The sequence below is a fragment of the Puma concolor genome, chromosome D4 (genome assembly GCF_028749965.1).
Source record: "Puma concolor isolate L17-30 chromosome D4, mPumCon1.1.hap2, whole genome shotgun sequence".
In the NCBI taxonomy this organism is placed as follows: domain Eukaryota; kingdom Metazoa; phylum Chordata; class Mammalia; order Carnivora; family Felidae; genus Puma; species Puma concolor.
In genome coordinates this window covers 87,588,153-87,605,377 of record NC_141679.1, presented here as the reverse complement: position 1 = coordinate 87,605,377, position 17,225 = coordinate 87,588,153, and the positions used below count along the sequence as shown (strand labels likewise).

Below are 17,225 nucleotides of genomic sequence, written 5' to 3'. Positions count from 1 at the left end.
TGGCTAAGCCTTGCCTCTGGACTGAGATCGTGTGTGGACACCCATGTGCTGGTGTGTGCAAGCAGCTCAGGCCAAGGTGCCCTTTCCCCCCCGTGTGTCCCCACTACAAATGGGCCCCCTCCTCCCCCTCACTACATAAGCCAAGAGCCCCAGTCCTGGTACTCACCAGAATCTCATCCTGCAAAGAGGTAACCATAGCAACCACGAGAGGCATCGGGAGAGAGGAGAGAGGGTTACTGAGGCAGAGTGGGAGGCTTGTGGCTGGCAGCTGACAGGCTCCCTGGCCCCTGTGAGACCCTTCCCCTCGGGGGGAGGGGACTCTCAGAGCTTGGCGTCCGTCCGGCACCCTCCATCCTTCCGGCTGGGGCACTGGGGTTCACTCACCTGGTTCCCTGAAGCCTTCTTCTTGTTCATCTGGTTGCTCCTCTGCTGAGCACTAATAGGGAGCGAAGGAAGAGTCTCAGAACTTCTCTCAAGAGGCCTTGCTTCAATGCCACTACCCAGTGGGCACCACGCTCAGAGGGTCAGCCCAGCAGGCCTGTGTCCTATACATGCATGCATGCATGCGCGCGCACACACACGCACACGCACACGCACACACACACACACGCACTCCCGGGAGCTGTCACCTTCTCTGCCTAGGGAGCACTCACTTGGCAAAGCCTATGAAGTCCTCATGATTGGTATTCATGTAAGCCAACTCAATATCGATGAGAAGCATGACCTTTGAGGATGCACACGTCAGCAGGCAAGGGGAAAAAGTACGGCAAAGTTTTAAAATGCATGAAAAGCTGGAAGAAATATACTTATGGCACCTATAGAATCCATAATAAATCAATCAACACATCAGTAATAGTATCCATAATAAATAAAAGAGTTCCTACAAGTCAATAAGTGAAAGGCAGACAAGAAACACAAATCAAAAATAGTCAGAGAACATGGTTGCATAATTCATAGAAGAAACGCATATAATCAATAAGGATGTGTAAAAAAAACAGCTCACCCTCATTAATAAAGAAATGTAAATGAAAACAATGAGACCCTTTCATAATCTATCAAATGAATAATAAATATTGATAGTGACCAGTGTGGGCACACTGTGGGGAGACAGATTCTCATACACTGTTGGTGGGAATGTAAATTAGCATCACCTTCTTGGAGGGTAATTTGGAAATATTTAACAATATTAACATGCACATATTCATTTCTAGAAATCTATTTATCTATCTATCTAGCCGGTATCTATCTGGTAGATAAGCTCATCAAGTGAGCAAAGCTATGTATCCCAGGGTGTTCAGTGTGGTGTGGTTGGTAATAGTGAAAAATTGGAAACAAGCCAACGGCCATAAGAAAGTGAAATAAATTATGGTCGCTTCTAAGCAATAAAGCACTCTACAGCTGTTCAAAAGAACGAGTGCCTGGGTGGTGCAATCGGTTAAGCATCCGACTCTTGATCTCGGCTCTGGTCACGATCTCGCAGTTCGTGAGTTCGAGTCCCACTTCGGGCTCTGCGCTGATGGTGCAAAGCCTACTTGGGATTCTGTCTCTCCTTCTCTCTGCCCCTCTCCTGCTTGTGCTCTCTCTCTCTCAAAATAAATAAATAAACTTCTAAAAACTTAAAAAAAAAGAATGAGGACAATTTCTAAGTTCTGGGATGGGAAGATCCCCTTTGCAAATAATGAGGGCTAATGGGATTCAGAACTGAGTCACGACCAGAGTGACTTTTTTTTTTTTTAAGTGGAAAGTGGAAAAAATAAAATTTGTTTAAATGTTTATTTTTGAGAGAGGGAGAGAAAGCAAGAGCGGGGGAGAGGCACAGAGGGAGGGAGACAGAGGATCCGAAGTGGGCCCTTCGCTGTCAGCACAGAGCCTGACGCGGGGCTCGAACCCACAAACCGTGAGACCGTGACCTGAGCCAGAGTCAGCCGCTCAACCGCCTGAGCCACCCAGGCGCCCCCAGAGTGACATTCCTGAGGCACACTGCCGGGTTTTGACCCAAGCCCCACTGCTCCCTGTAATAAGCCTGTGCTCACTGAGCCTCAAGTTCCACAGATGAAGTGTTTCTGCCTCACAGGAGTGGTGAAGACACATGAAATGAGGCAGATCACATGTCTGACATGTAACGGGGGCTCCACAGATGTTAGCTACCACAATTATCGTTAGAGAAAAAAGGCAAGACACACAGCAGGGCTGTGGTTACGGAAGATTAAGATGGAATCTGGAATCTGGATGCGCCTAGAAAAAAAAAAAAATGCCTGGGCCTGGAAGGGAACACATCGAACTGTGCATGATGGCTATTTTGTGGGAGGAGCTGGGGGCAGGGAAGAGTCAATGAAGGAACACTTACTTGTAATTTAATTGCTTTTATACTGACTGAATATTTTATTAAGTATTTATCACTTTTGAAATGAAAGAGATCTGTAAGGATTCAAAGACACCACATCCAAACAAAGACGTGGACAGCACCATCATGGAGAAGGGCTGGGAATTGGGAGCCAGAGGCAGGTATAGACAGAAGGATGACTGAGAGATGGACAAGCAAGGAGGACTCGCCTGTGAGCTTCATGAGGGCCATGAGGGAGCCTGCTCATCTCTGCTCCTCCGGCTCAGAGGCAACATTCAGGGACCATGTTTGTGATTGAATGAATTGATGAATGAATGAATGAACAGGGACCATGTTTGTGACTGAATGAATCAGTGAATGAATGAATGAATGAATGAATACTTGATAAATGACTACGTAAATGGAAGAGGGGGTGGCTATGACAGGTATATGGTGACCCGGAGAAGTAGAAAATAGAGAGAGAGGCCCCAAGAGAGACGACGAGAGGACAGACTGTCAGAAGGTTGAGAAGGAGAGAGTGGAAATGCAAGATGGCACAGCTCCAGTAAATAGTATGGAAATAGTATGGAAATACTATGGAAATAAATAGTATGGAAAACAGTATGGCGGCTCCTCAAAAAGTTAAATACAGAATTACCAAATGATTCGGCAATCCCACTTCCGGGTGTATACCCCAGAGAGCTGGAAGCGGGGTCTCAAAGAGACATTTGCACACTAATGTTTGTAGAAGCATTATTCATAAGAGCCAAAAGGTGGAAACAGCCCAAATGGCTAAACACTATGCGGTATATACCTTAAAAGGCTTTCAAAGGATGGAAATTCTGACACCCGCTACAACAGGGATGAACCCTGAAGAAATTGTGCTAAGTAAAATAATCCCGACACAAAAGGACAATTGTTGGGGTGCCAGGGCGGCTCGGTCAGTTAAGCGTCTGACTCTTGGTTTCGGCTCAGGTCATAATCTCACGATTTGTGAGATCGAGCCCCACATCAGACTCTGCGCTGGCAGCTCAGAGCCTGCTTGGAGTTCTCTCTCTCTCCCTCTCTTTCTGCCCTTCCCTGTTCATACGCCCTCTCTCTTATCTCCCTCTTGTTCTCAAAAATAAATAAACTTAAAAAAAAAAAAAGGAAACAGAATTTAAAAAAAAAAAAAAACCAGGACAGTTGTAAGCTTCCACCTAGAGCGGTCAAATTCATAGACACACAAAGTAGAAAGATGGTTGCCAGGGGCTGGTGGGGAGCAGGGGACGGCGAGTCCCTGTTTAATGAGGTTCAGTTTGGGCAGATGAAAAAGTTCTGGAGACAGATGGTGCTAATGGCTGCGTGACACTGTGAATGTGCTTAAGGCCACTGAACTGCATGCTTAAAAATGGTTAAAATAGTAAATTTCATGTTATATATATTTTACCACAATAAAAAAGAGAAGCAGAGGGGAGCCTGGTGGCTCAGTGGGTTAAGCATCCGACTTCGGCTCACGTCATGATCTCATGGCTCGTGAGTTTGTGAGTTCGAGCCCCGCGTCGGGCTCTGTGCTGACAGCTCAGAGCCTGGAGCCTGCTTCCCATAACGTGTCCCTCTCTCGTTCTGCCCCTCCCCCTCTCACGCTCTGTCTCTCTGTCTCTGTCTCTCTCAAGATTAAATAAACATTAAAAAATTTTTTTAACAAAGAGAGAGAAGCAGAGAGTAGAGGCGAGAAAGTGTAAGGGAGATGGAGACAGAAGAGACAAAATGGGAAGGAGGAGGAGAGCGGGGGGGGGGGGGGGGGGGGGGGGAGGGAGGGGCAAGAGGGACTCACCTGCTCCTTGGTCCGACCCTCGCGCTCCCGGATGTGGGTGGTCACGATGCGCTCCATCTCCTCCCGCAGGCGGGGGTACTGCTGGAGCTGGGGAAGGGCGGGAGGGGAGAGAGCCACGTACACAGGGGGCACCGGCGGGGGGCACCCCCACCCCACCAGAATCCAGGGATCCAGGGGCGTGGGGTGGGAGGCACACACAGAATGCCCGAGATGAGGGGAAGAGAGGCCTGGGGTCCCAGGAAGCTGAAGGCACCAAGCCACGGCCACCCTTTCCCCCAAGTGTAGGATCCAAATGGCAATTCAAAGGTCTTTCTGGTTCCAGGCCCTCTTCTCTGGCCTACTTGGGCAACTTCCGGGGGAGGGCAGTTCCCAAGGGCGGAAATGCCACGGGGCTCAGCCTCCTCGGCCGCCTTGGTGGCAGCCATCTTGGAAACAGACTGTTCGATTGAGGCCTTTGTTTGGGGGACCGTTAGCTCCCAAAGCTTTCGCTGACCCTTGGGGCTACTCCTTGTCCTCCCAGAAGCTTGGAGGAATCAGGTGGGATCAGGAGTCGGGTGGAATCAGGCAGAGAACAGCCTCGAGATTCCTATCCAGGAAGAGTCTGGGGAGGGCAGGGCCCAAGGTGCCAGCTGGCCTCCTGAGTCAGGCTGGGGACAGGCAGTGGCCCTGTCAGAGCTGAGGGAGGGGCCAGGGGAAACAAGCAGGCACATACTGGACATGCAGGAGCCCCAGGCAGGACATGCGAGGGCACAGGGTGGGCGGCATGCGGAGTGGGGTGCCAGCAGCATGAGCAGTACCCCGCGGGGGCCTGACTGGGCCCCGGGCCCTCTTGGTAGGATCCACCCAGTTTTGCCTCCCTTTGCATGCCCCGGCCTGGCACCATCATCCCCATTGGTGTCCGACCAGCTCTGAGCTGGCCAGGCGACCGGTCTCTACCCCACTGCTTTGGGGTAGGAGCTCAGCAGCACCCATTTCCCTCCAGTTTTTATCAACTGAGGACGAAAGGGAAGTTGCTCCAAACCTTTCTCTCTCTGCCTGTGAACTCTGCCCTCAGCTCAGCCCGGCTCTGGACAAAGCCCAGGCTGCTTCATTCTCCTTCAAGACTGTTGGCTGCCACCTCCTCCAGAAAGCCTGCCCTGACCACCCCAAGAGCTGGGTTAGGGGCCTCTCTGTGGCCCCCCACCCCATGAACAGGATTGTGGCTGCCCTGAGGGCAGGGGCAGGGCCAGGCACGAGGCTGGGGCTCAAAGAGGGCATGTTGAAGGAAAGACAGAATGAATGAAGGATGGATGTCTTTGCCCTCCTTGCCAGGGTGAGTGGACGCCAGTTCCTCTGGCTCATGGTCAAGCTCCTCCTCGGGGAGGGGGCCTCGCTGAGCTGATGATGGGGAACCCACCCACAGGAACCTCGAGTCCCACTGGCCTGCCCTCCCCACTTGGTGGTCACGTGGGACCCAGGTAGGGCCAACCTCAAACCAGTCCTGTCCCTCTTCCCATGCCTGGGTCAGGCCCCTCAGGTGGATCCTCCTATGTGGGAAGAGACCTGGAGGTTAGCGTGCCTGGGTCGCAGGTAGTGATTCTGAGGGCGAGATGGAGGCTGAGAAGATGGGGCGGGGGGGGGGGGCACGGGGAGAGGCAAGAGGTTGGGGAAGAAAGTGGCACCCTGGATGCCCAGGAGAGGTAGACATGAGAGATGGGACATTCCCCCCTCCACCCTCGGCCATCCCATGCCTATGCCAAGGTGCGGCTGACGTGGCCAAGCACAGGGGACCCGGGGGAGAGGTGGCCTGAGACCTGGGGCTTCAAAACAAACGCTGGCTGGACGGGCCTGGTGGGTCCGCTGCCCCACGAGGCCCAAGGAGGGGCTCCTAGTCCTCCTCGAAGTCTCCAACTTGGGGCAGAGATTCAGGACTGAGTCACCACCAGCAGAAGGCTTCCTCTGAGGTGGTCCCAAGCGCTCCCTCCCAGGGTGGGGCTGTGACAGGGGTGTGGGGGGGGGGAGGGGGGAGGGCCGAGGGAGCAATTTGCCAAAGACCATGACCAGTTCTCCCACCAACCGCCTGGACGTTACATTTGTCAACTTTTCCACGTGTCACACAGGACAGGGCAGCCTCAGCCTCTTTGAGAAGTTCTGTTCCCTTTGAGCATCTTTTTCCATTCTGGCTGCCTCTGAGCATTTCCAGGACTTTTAGCCAGTTTTTAAAATGGAACATTTCTCTCTCAGTCCTTGGCTGAGGGAGCGGGGCGGTCAGTTTGGAGCCCACGAGTTCGTGGCCAAGGACACAGGCCCTGGAGCCACATGACTCTTGTTTCAAAGCCAGCCCCTGCCCTGCCGACTGTCCTTAAAAAAGTGACTGCAACCTCTCCGAGCCTTGGCTTCTCCACACGTAAAATGGGGTAGGAACAGCACCTTCCCTTTTGGCGTTGTTGAGAGGATTGAGTACGTCCCACGTGTGACATTAAACTTTAGATTTTATCCAGAGAGGAAAGTTGCAGTCCCAGCAGGTCTGGGAATAGTTAAGAGCTGACTATTTAGAAGCCTCTGTCAGGGGGGGCCTTGCTAAACTTCTAGAAGACTTGGGGAGGAAAAAATTAGACGAAGATGGGTGTATTTTGCCGTGTAAAGAAAAGAGATCATTACTACTCATTAAATAAATCAAAAGGCAAAATTATTTTTTAGAAATAATTTATGGGGCGCCTGGGTGGTTCAGTCGACTGAGCGTCCAACTCTTGGTTTCAGCTCAGGTCATGATCTCACGGTTCGTGGGATCCAGCCCGGTGTAGGGCTCTGTGCTGACAGTGTGGAGCCTGCCTGGGATTCTCTCTTTCCCTCTCTCTCTCTCTGTCCCTCCCCCACTCGCTCTTTCTCTCTCAAAATAAATAAACTTCAGAAATAAATAATTTATAAGGTTTCCCCTTTAAAGTTTTTGTTGATCCATATTCCTCCTGACAAAAATCTACAGACTCACTGTAAGACTAAATTTTTCAGAGTGGAAATGGGAAAGTTCCCATTTTTCCTTGCCTGCTCTTAAAGTAACAGTTAGCAATTTGGTGACTGTGCCTTTGGGATTTTGTTATTTATCTATATTATTTCCTCCCCCCAAATATTATACATTGTCTTCTGAAACCTGCTTTTTCACCCCACAGTACACTGTAGAGGGACATGTGAATGGAAATAAATATGCCTGCCCTTCTAACATATAGTCTGCTGTTGACTGGGTGATACTTTACATAATCGATCGCCTCTTGGTGGACATCTGGGTTGTTTCCAAAATTTTACCATATACGATAATTACTGCTTTCTTTTGGAATGCAATTCAGCAGAGTGTTTCACAGTTTTTATTTAAAAAAATTTTTTTAATGCTTATTATTTTTGAGAGAGAGAGACAGAGACAGAGAGCAAGCAGGGGAGGGGCAGAGAGAGAGGGAGACACAGGATCAGAAGCAGGCTCCAGGCTCTGAGCTGCCAGCACAGAACCTGATGCGGGGCTCAAACTCACGGACTACGATATCATGACCTGAGCTGAAGTCAGCCGCTTAACCGACTGAGCCACCCAGGCGCCCCGTTTCACAGTTTTTAAAAAGTGTTTGTATCTAGTAAGCCGTCTTCTAGGAATCTATCCTAAGGAAAAACTCCTAGAGACAGAAAAATAAACATTTGAACAGATAAAAGATGTTCGGGGGCGCCTGGCTGGCTCAGTTAGTGGAGCCTGCGACACTTGATCTCAGGATTGTGGGTGTAGAGCTTACTTAAAAAAGGAGGGGGGGAGGTGCCTTGGTGGCTCAGTCGGTTGGGCATCTGACCTCGGCTCAGGTCACGGTCTCGCAGTTCACGAGTTCAAGCCTGGTGTTGGGCTCTGTGCCGACAGCTCAGAGCCCGGAGCCTGCTTCAGATTCTTGTCTCCCTCTCTGCCCCTCCCCTGCTCACACTCTGTCCCTCTCTGTCTCTCTCAGAAATAAATACACACTTAAAAAAAAAAAAAAGATGTTCATTGTCAGATTATTTATAATATTGAATAACTGGAGACAATTTAAATGTTCACCAATAGGAAAATTGTTATGTAAACCATGATAAACCTATTATGCAACCACTAAAAAATGTTTATGTTGACTATGTGATAATACCCCCCAAAATGTGTGCTACTAAAAGAAAAAGCAGAATGCTAGTACGTTTACAGTGTGACTACCTAACAGAGTAAATAAACCTACATATAGAAAAAAATATCTGGAGGAATAAGTAACACTTTCTGGGGAGCACTCTTGTGGAAGTTACCAAAATCGTGAAATACTCGTCTCTCTCGACTAGGCGATTCTCTGGGTAAAAATTTGCTCTAAAGAAACAACAGGAGAGGCATCTGGATGGCTCAGTCGGGTAAGCGTCCGGCTCTGGATTCAGCTCAGGTCATGACCTCACGGTTGGTGAGATCGAGCCCCGCATTGGGCTCTGCGCTGACAGCACGAAGCCTGCTTGGGATTCTCTCTCCCTCCCTCTCTCTCTCTCTCTCTCTCTCTCTCTCTCGCTAAATAAATAAACATTAAACCAAAGAAGAAGCAACAGGATATATGTTGTAAATACATCTATAAGGATGTTCGCTGCAGCACTGTTTGTAAGAGAAAAAAAGTTTGAAACAATCTAAATGTCAAGAGGTATTGAATATGTAGATCACAGCACATTTCTACCGTGGGCTACGATTCAGCAGTTCAAGGGCACATCTTCCTGTAGTTACATTCCCATGACACACTGCTTGGTAAAAAAGAGTTCCCGAATCAGTGTGTGGAGTATGGTCCATTTAGGTTAAACTGGCATATATACGTAATTAGTTAGGAAGCGTGGTCCACGTATTTGTTTTTATCTTTAGAGTTGTTCAATTGTGGGGATTTGCTTTCTCTGTGCTGCTTGAATATTTTTATAACAATCCTGCATGATCAGAACAAAATCAAGAAGGATCGTTTCTTTTTCTTTTTTTCTTTCTTTCTTTTTTTTTTTTTTTTAAAAGGAGTGTACGTTGCAAGAAATGTACAAAAATCTCCATGGTGCCTCCCTGGAAAGGGAGGGGGGCGGCCTTCTCTCTAAGCCTTGGCGTTTACCAAACTTTTAAAACGGAGAATGTACTAGTTTTACAATTAAAAGCCAAAGTTAAAAAAAAAAAAATGTAGTCATACCTTGTCTTCGTTTGTAAAGAGATTTGAGGCAGCTTAAACTAAACTCGGTATTTTTAAAAATTTAACAAAAGTGAGATTGTGTGGCTTAGTAGTCAAGGTGCAGTGGGACCATGACTCAGACGTCGTGGTAAATACTATGCAGTGGGGAGTCCAGCCCAGATTTTATTCCACCTGAAACAGGGATGGAGTGGATGTTAATTTGCTTACCGTCTGCATTAGGCATGAAAAGTGGGCAAAGTGATAGAGGATAACGGGGGGGGGGGGGTGCACATGACTAATTATGTACGAGCCATGAAAAACCCATGTATTTGAAACATGAAGTTGGGGCAGAAGGGCCCCCACCTCCCAGCATAGGGAGCTTTTTCAAGTACAGGTGAGGCTGGGCTCTCCCTGAGATTCTGATTCAGCCGGCTGGGCAGGGACATTTGAATTCTGGAAGAGCTCCCCCAGTCAACTGATTTTCATGCACTCCCCCGAGGGAAGAACTGTGTTGGGAATATCTGGCTAAAAATCCTCAAAATGCCCCAAAGTGGACAAATAGGAAGAAGGCATCTAAAAGGTCACAGACCCAAAAGAGGCTGACCCTGTCGAATGCATATGGATTACTAGAAAGTGAGTAATCCAATATGCTTTTAGGCAAATTTGTTTTAAGGAACTGGGATAGTTCCCCGACTCCAGGAGGCCCTGATCCCAGGTCTACTCCCTCAGCTTTCCTAAATCAGAACCCCACTCTGCTCTTCTTGTCCGAGACTCAGTTTGTTCATCTGTAAAATGGGGATAATACTACCCACTTCTTAGGGTTGTTGAGAGGCTAACGTGAGATAAAAAGGATAAGCGCTTAGCTCGGTGCTTGGCACATAATAGGTGCTCAATAAATAGCAGCTGTCCCCTTAGCATTGTCGCCATTGTCCTTCTTATTGGTGAAAAGGGGCCACTGAGGATGCGCGGGTTGGGGTGGTCTTCTGGCAGAGATGGGGGCCTAAAAGGATCATAAATTTAAACAGACCCAGGGTGATAAGCTGGCACGAAACTTAAGGGCCCGGAGTCACCTGGCCAGCACAGGTGTTTGGGTCCACGTGGGTGGCCTAGAGGCTGCCGGGTCTGTTCAGCAGATGGTTCTGCCCACGGGAGTCCCTGGCCATGAGGAAGGGACGGCCAGGCCCAGCCCCGCCCTGGTGGCCGTCATACCTTTTCGCTACACTTTCTGATGGTGGCCGTGAGCTCACTGACTACCATATCCACACACTTGATACTGGGCTCTTTGAGCTTCTGCACCTGCTTTTTCACTGTGGCTTCAAAAGCGAGGTCAGGTGTGAAGAGGCCCGTCCTGCACCCGGGGAGGAGGAGGGGACAGGAGGAGAAGCAGCCATGGGCAGGGCCGGGAGAAGGAAGGGGAGTGAAAGCCGAGCAGAGCCAGGATTCAGGAGTGGAGGATGGCACAGGCATGGGGGAAAAGAGAGAGACACCGACACAGAGAAAGAGAGAACAGAAGACAATGTGAGTGTGGGACCGGCCCTCCCTACCGCCCCCCAGGGCCGGCACCTCCTAGGAGCGGCCAGGTATCTTGAAGGGTTCTGTGGGTATGGGGCGGGGGGGGGGGGGGGCTTCTGAGGGACCAACCCCCTGTTCTGTACAAGGCCCCTTACTGAGTTCAGATCCTCTCCCCAGGGCTTGGCGTCCTCCACCCCCAGCTTACCCTGAGCCGGCCCTCTCTGTCTTTCCTGATGCTATCTTTGTCCCAGCCTTGAGTCCTCCTAAGGGGCTGGCCCAGGCCAGGACCCCACCCACCCATTCTGTTCAGTTCTAGGTTTGCCAGCACCTCCTGCATTCACTTCATCCTGACTCCGAAGCCCAGCACAATTCCGTACGTCCACCAGGATTACTGCATCCAGCTGCCCAGGCTGTGCACTGCAAAACTCCAGGGGGCTCCATTTGCATAGACTGTGGTGCAGATGATGCCTCCTGGAGTTGCAGGGTAGCTGCCTGACCTCCACTCTCCAGCTCCCTACTCTACTCCTGCCCTTCCCTTTCTCCTCAAGGGGCATCCTTTGCCTCTCTTCCAAAAGGGTCTGGAGAACTCAGCTGGGAAAGACAGAGAGAGAAGAGGAAAGACAGAAAGAGTGGAGGTGGTAGAGAGGGGCCAGGGCAGTAGTGAAGAGAGGAAAGGAAGGGAGGCTGGGGGGTGGAATTAAACAAGGACTGGATTTGGAGTCCAAAGCCGTGGTTTCGAGTAACAGCTCTGCCACCTGCCGGCTCATATGACCTTGGACAAGTCACTCGATCTCCTAAGCCTCAGTCTTCCTGCTGTGACATGGGCGCCATCCTCCCTGCCCTGCCCTTCCCTCCTTGCGTGGTTCTGTGAGGCTCAGATGACATAGCAGATGGAAGAGGATTCTGTCCCTGGAAGGTTGGATGTGGATGGAAGGGAAGGGCAGGGTCCTGAGTGAGGCTAGGGTGGGAATGGGGGGGGGGAATGAAGGACAGTGGGGAGTCAGGTACCTGCCAGACCTGGGTCCTCTGCACCCCTCTGGCCATCCAGATCCCCAGAGCAGCAGCCAAGTAGGCCCCGTAGCTCTCCTGTCTGCAGGGCCAAGGTGTTCCCCAAGACCCCTCCCTGGAGCCACTAGAGATGACCTCACCTCTGAGGGCAGGAAGAGGGCTCGGGGCCCTTCAAGGCCTATTCTCCCTGAGCTGGGGGAGCTCTTGGTGGGCTCTCAGGACAAGAGCCACCATCACACCTGTCTTATCAATGTCTGTTCCCTGTGCCTGGGGGCCAGGAAGTGGGTAAGGCCCCCTCGGAGAGGCCCCCCATCTTGGTCTGTGGTTGCCTGCCTCCCCCACCCCGCTGAGGTCTGTACATGCTACCGAGGAGGCAGTGGGGGGTGTGGCAAAGGAGAGCCTGGCAGCAATGCAGGATGGGGGCAGAGGCGGGGGGGGGGGGGGCTGGCCCGGGCCACCGGGTTACCTTCTTGGTGCACTGTCTAACCGTGCTGATTAGCTCCGAGATAACCATGTCCACACACTTGAGACACGGTTCTCGGATCTTCTTCACCTGCTTTTTCACAATGGTCTCAAAGGCCATGTCTGGGGTAAAGAGCCCCGTTCTGAATGCCCGGAACGGGAGAAGGGCACAGTGTCACAGGCCAGCTCCTGCCAGGAGTGCCAGGTCAGGGCCCCACCCCGACCGCCTGAACTCTGCCCTTGGGGTCCTCCCACTACCCCTCTCTGGGCTTCAGTGTCCTTCTCTGTAAAATGGGCAGGAGGGATTTGAATGAAGGACATTCCATGGATGCTCTTTGGGGGCAAGACAAGGTCTGCTTATAATTGTCATGTATGTCCGGCTTGCTCTTAAGATTCTATTCATACAAAAGGTTCTATGGCCAGAAATGGTATGAAAAATGCCAAACTGGGTTCTCTTTAGGAGCCTTTCTGGGAATAAAACATTTTATTTTAAGCTGAGGAGCGATATTTTTTTTTTTTTCCTGTGCCTCGGCCAATGCAGTTATCAGTCTGTAAATTCCATACCAAACCTTGGAATTCAACCTGTATAAAAGCAGGGACATTTTGTCTTGTTCACTGCCTGGCACATAGCAGATGCTTTAAATTTTCTTGTTGAATGAACAGTGTAGATCTGGGTCCTTGAAGGGGGCTAAGCTTTTAAGGAACAATCTTTTTTTCCAGGCCCCCCCTTCCTGTTCCAAAGGCAGTGGGGTTAGCTAGAAGGAGGGAAGTGGTGTAGAATGGGGCCCACTTCGGGCTAATGGGACTATGGGAGGATCTGGAGGGTTGAGAGGCCCTGTCCTATCATAAAAGGACACAGACCAATACCTCGATGCTCCATCCCAGGCCCTCCCCAGTGGTTTGGCCAGCTGTGTGCAGCTACCTGGATAGGACTGGGGGAAGCTGTCTCATCCTGAGGACAGGCAGGGGCCCAAGCCCAGAGAAGCTTCCCCAGCCACCTATGTCCTGGGCTCTGCCCACCTGGTCCAGCCTCCAGGCCCTGCTCCCAGGGACAGCAAAGGAGGACAGCAGGTGCGGGGAGGGAGCGGCCCAGGCCTCCCGTCCACCTCCCCCAGCTCGAGCCCGTTTGAGCTGGAAGCCAGAAGGGGTTGAGGGGACTGGGGACCAGAGCTCTTGGTCTTTCCTGAGGGCGGCTCACTTCACCACTCCCTGTGCCGTGGCACCAGAACCCCTGCCTTCCAGGGCTCAGCCCCCTTCCCCAGTCCCAATACGTGCCTAATGCCATGGATATTCTTGATGGCGTAGCTGATCTCTCTTCGGAGCTCCTTCTCATCAAACTCCATCTGTGTAGGAGAGCCAGAGACAGCCGGTCAGGGCCTTCCTCCTCCCTGGAAGGCCAAGACAGACGCCCCACACCCGGGGCTGGGTGCCAGGTCAGCAAAGATATGTGTGAAAGTCCTGGGGGGAGGGTGGTAGTTCTAAGCCTCCCCTCTCCCCCCGCCCCCGGGGAGATCATCCTACCTTGACTAGCTCAAAGGGGAAGCGCTCATGGAAGATCCGGTTGATGCGGGCTCCCCCTGACAGTTCATAGGTGTCGATCTGGTCCCCTGAGCCCTCAATGCGCTTCTCAAAGTCCACGGCAAACTGCTGGACCATCCTGGGGGGAGAGTGGTGCGACGTCAGGAGCCTAGTGGAGGGAGCCCTGGGCGAACCCCGCGCTGGAGGGCAGCTCAGTGCCGGGGAGTCAGGAGTTGGGGAGGGCCTCACTGCAGCAGAGCCTTGGTCTTGCGAGCTGGGTCATCTGGCCGGAAGTTCTTGTACTCCTCCACCTCCTTCTCGATGGACAGGAGCTGGCTCTGCAGCTTGTTCCGAAGCCCCGGCAGGGTGTCCCGGATGTGGTTGGTCAGTTGCTGGGGCGGGGATGAGACAAGGGTTAAGGCCATGGGCACCAACACAGATGCCCACGGGGTCAAGCAGGGACCAGGATGCCCGGGGGCGGTGGGGGGGGGGGGACTGTGGGTGTGGTCAGGTTGAGAGCTGCAGAAGGCAGCCATGACCCTGCCCACTACTGCCCTGCCTACGAGAAGGAAAGCTGCCCAGGGCAGGGCCTGGCATACAGGGGGGTATTAACTAAATTCATAAGCGAATAATACAAGTTTCAACAGAAGCCAGAAGTCTAGATTTTTATTTGAAATTACCTGATTTTTGACTAACAATATTTTTAGACACGATGAAGGCCAAATAAAATCTCTCTGGGACAGGGATGGCTGGGGGGGGCTGTCCCCTTATACCCTCTGGGTTTAGGCCTCCTGTAAGGTAATTCTCAAGTACTGGGGCTCGCTCTGGCTCGGTCCCCACACACAGTATCTCCCTGAAGCTACACAGGGATCTTATGAAATGGGGCCTTATTCCCATCATCAGGATTTTACAGAAATGGAGATTCAGAGAGCTCAAGTGTCAGGTCTATGGCCTCCAGAGTCCCCAATTCTGCCCCTACACCACCCTGCCTTCCCCACTGCCTCCCTTCCAACATCACATACACACATGCCTCGGTTCTGGAAGCCCCATTCCAGATGGAGAAACATCCTAGGGAAGCCCTTGGGATGGCCCATCCCTGTCTCCAGACGAGCCTCTCTCCGTTTCAGAAGGAAGCAAGGTCTTCGGCCAAGTACACTCTAGTGATGGCCCCCAAACCCAAGCCCTTGTCAGTGCCACCCTCCACACAAGGTCTGGGTCTTCTCTCCACCCACAGGGCCTACAGGGCTCCCTTTCCAGGCCCCTGTCAGGGAAAAGCCAGCAAAGCTCTGGTGCTACCTCACAGTGGGTGGGGCTGTGGGCAAGTTGCTTTGTTTTCTGGGGCCCAGTTCGTACGCACGATGTGGACGCTAACCTCCGTTGGCCACCCTCCCAAAACACATGTAAATGATTCTGTCCTCATGCTGGTTTCCCCAGGCCTGAGCTTCTACCTGGTTGAGGACCTTCTGCAGGTAGGGCGTGCCCATGCGGTCAGCCAAGTGGCGGTAGGACGGATGGGAGAGGAAGAACTTGCGTTCAGCGGCCAAGGCCGCCGTGATGTCCTTCTTGCCATCAATGTCCTTCTGGCTCCGGTTCACCACCCCAATGTAGCCTGTGGAAGAGGGTCCAGGTCAGGGGCAACCAGCCTTGCACAGGGTGGGGTGACAAGGAAGGGCAGTGGAGCAGGTCAGGGGAGGCGCCTGCCTACCTCTGCGCAGGGGGAGCAGTTTGTTCTCCAGCACATCACGGGCATCTGTGCCCTCGTCCATTAGGTCCAGCTTGGTGATGACCCCGATGGTGCGCTGGCCTGAGGGGGAGGGCAGCAGGAGAGGGCCGTCTACACCTGCACTTGCCCTCCCATGGGACCCACATGCACCCCGACTGCCATCCCGCTCCCCACATCTCCCTCCCCACGCCCTCCCTCCCCCATTGCCTGCCTCTGCTCTCCCGCCTCATTCATTCTTTACAGAGCAGCTCCCTCCGCCTGGCACTGAGGGTAGACCCCCAGGGCCTTGCACTTCTGCTGCCCTTAGGAACCTACCCTGGGGGTCCACCTCCTTGGCAACCTTCAGAGCATCGGAGTTGGCCAAGTCGGAGTTGGCCGGGGATACAGCCAGGATGAGGCAGTTCTCTTTGGTGACGAACTGCATAAGCATGTCCCGGATCTGGAACTCGATGTCAGGAGGTTGGTCCCCCACCGGGACCTTGGTCATTCCGGGCAGGTCCACCAGTGTCAGGTTCAGCACTGGACAGGGCGGCGAGAGGGCGGGCTCAAGGCGAGGGGCGTGGCCGTGGGCGGGCGGATTAAGGAACAGGGCCGGGTTTAGAGAGGATCCATTTAGGAGTTTGGCGGCAGGTGGACGGGATTAGGGAAACGCGGGGCCAAAGCGGCGGCCCGTTAAAGGCGTGGCCAGGGGTGGGCGGAGTCATGGCAGGGTGGAGCTTGGGGTAGGATGGGCAGAGGAGGGGTCGCTGTGGGGGCGGAGTCTGCAGGAGGCGCGGAGCCCGCCTTAGGAGGAACGAGCAAGGGGGCGTGGCCAAGACTCAGTCTCGGGGGCGGAGCTAAGCGAGGGAGCCTGGAGGCCGGGGGCGGGGCCACGTCTCCTCACCGTGCGGCGAGTAGACGCGGAGGTTGATCGGCACCGGCGAGATGCCCTTGTTAGTGCCAGTGACTCGGTCGGTCTCAGCCTCGATCTCCAGACGCACCTCCTCAAAGTCGGTGAATTTCTTCCCCTTGCAGTGCAAGAATTCGGCATATTCTGCCCCCAAAGTGTGGGTGGGGTGGAGGGAAGAAGGGTGGATGGGTAAGCATCTTAGCCCGGAACCCACCTGGGACCCATCTTCCACTGGGAATAGACCCCCACACACCCCCAAATACTGCCTTCTCTCCCCTCCCTCTCCACAACAACGCCAGGTCTAACGTTATGCATTTTTGTTCCCCACTGTCCTGGTGGGGAATCTAGGGCCAAAGTCACACAGCAAGCAAGTTCAGCGGCTAGGTTGGACTCCTCCCTGGGGGATAGGGTGGGGGACTGAAGAGGCCCGGTCGGGATGCTCGTGGACGAAAGCGCGTACCTGTGGTGGCATTGACCAGCTGCAGGACCAGGGGGCGTCGGGTGACGATGCCTGACCCTCGGGGCAGGAAGTCTCTGCAATGAGTTGGGAGTGAGAGGAGGGTCAAGGCCTGTCCCAGGGGCACCTGTCCTGCCACCGGGAGCTCCAAAGCTCTCCTAAAGTGCCCACTACACCTTAGCCTCAGGGTTTCAGGTCACTAAGGGGAGATGACAGGCAAGAAAGGTGGAAAGAACCTCCCCCATGTACCCTGGGTCACAGATTTATGCGTGTGAGCTGCCAGGAGACAAGACTAATAACTCCCAGATTTCTCTCAGGTATGCTCTGTGTTGCTTCTGGGCCAACAAGTCGCTGCCTCAACCCAGGCACTGCCATT

The 17,225-nt window shown here is 52.8% G+C and overlaps 1 protein-coding gene across 8 annotated transcripts in view; it reads right to left on the bottom strand.

The window, feature by feature from the left end:
* DNM1 (dynamin 1) overlaps positions 1 to 17,225 on the bottom strand; it is a 44,450-nt gene that overhangs the window by 14,426 nt on the left and 12,799 nt on the right. For 3 of the 8 annotated variants that reach the window (XM_086684153.1, XM_086684154.1, XM_086684155.1), the window contains exons 2-14: positions 16,853 to 16,926; positions 16,387 to 16,536; positions 15,819 to 16,022; positions 15,486 to 15,584; positions 15,229 to 15,389; positions 14,030 to 14,172; positions 13,784 to 13,919; positions 13,538 to 13,605; positions 12,267 to 12,405; positions 4,140 to 4,226; positions 654 to 724; positions 385 to 436; positions 167 to 178 (exon numbers count right to left, since the gene is read on the bottom strand). In XM_086684153.1, the coding sequence (XP_086540279.1) occupies positions 167 to 178; positions 385 to 436; positions 654 to 724; positions 4,140 to 4,226; positions 12,267 to 12,405; positions 13,538 to 13,605; positions 13,784 to 13,919; positions 14,030 to 14,172; positions 15,229 to 15,389; positions 15,486 to 15,584; positions 15,819 to 16,022; positions 16,387 to 16,536; positions 16,853 to 16,926 (1,396 nt within the window). Of the gene's footprint in view, positions 1 to 166; positions 179 to 384; positions 437 to 653; positions 725 to 4,139; positions 4,227 to 10,489; positions 10,629 to 12,266; positions 12,406 to 13,537; positions 13,606 to 13,783; positions 13,920 to 14,029; positions 14,173 to 15,228; positions 15,390 to 15,485; positions 15,585 to 15,818; positions 16,023 to 16,386; positions 16,537 to 16,852; positions 16,927 to 17,225 lie in introns of all 8 variants that reach the window. The other 5 variants (XM_086684152.1, XM_086684157.1, XM_086684158.1 and 2 more) reach the window with 3 other exon arrangements.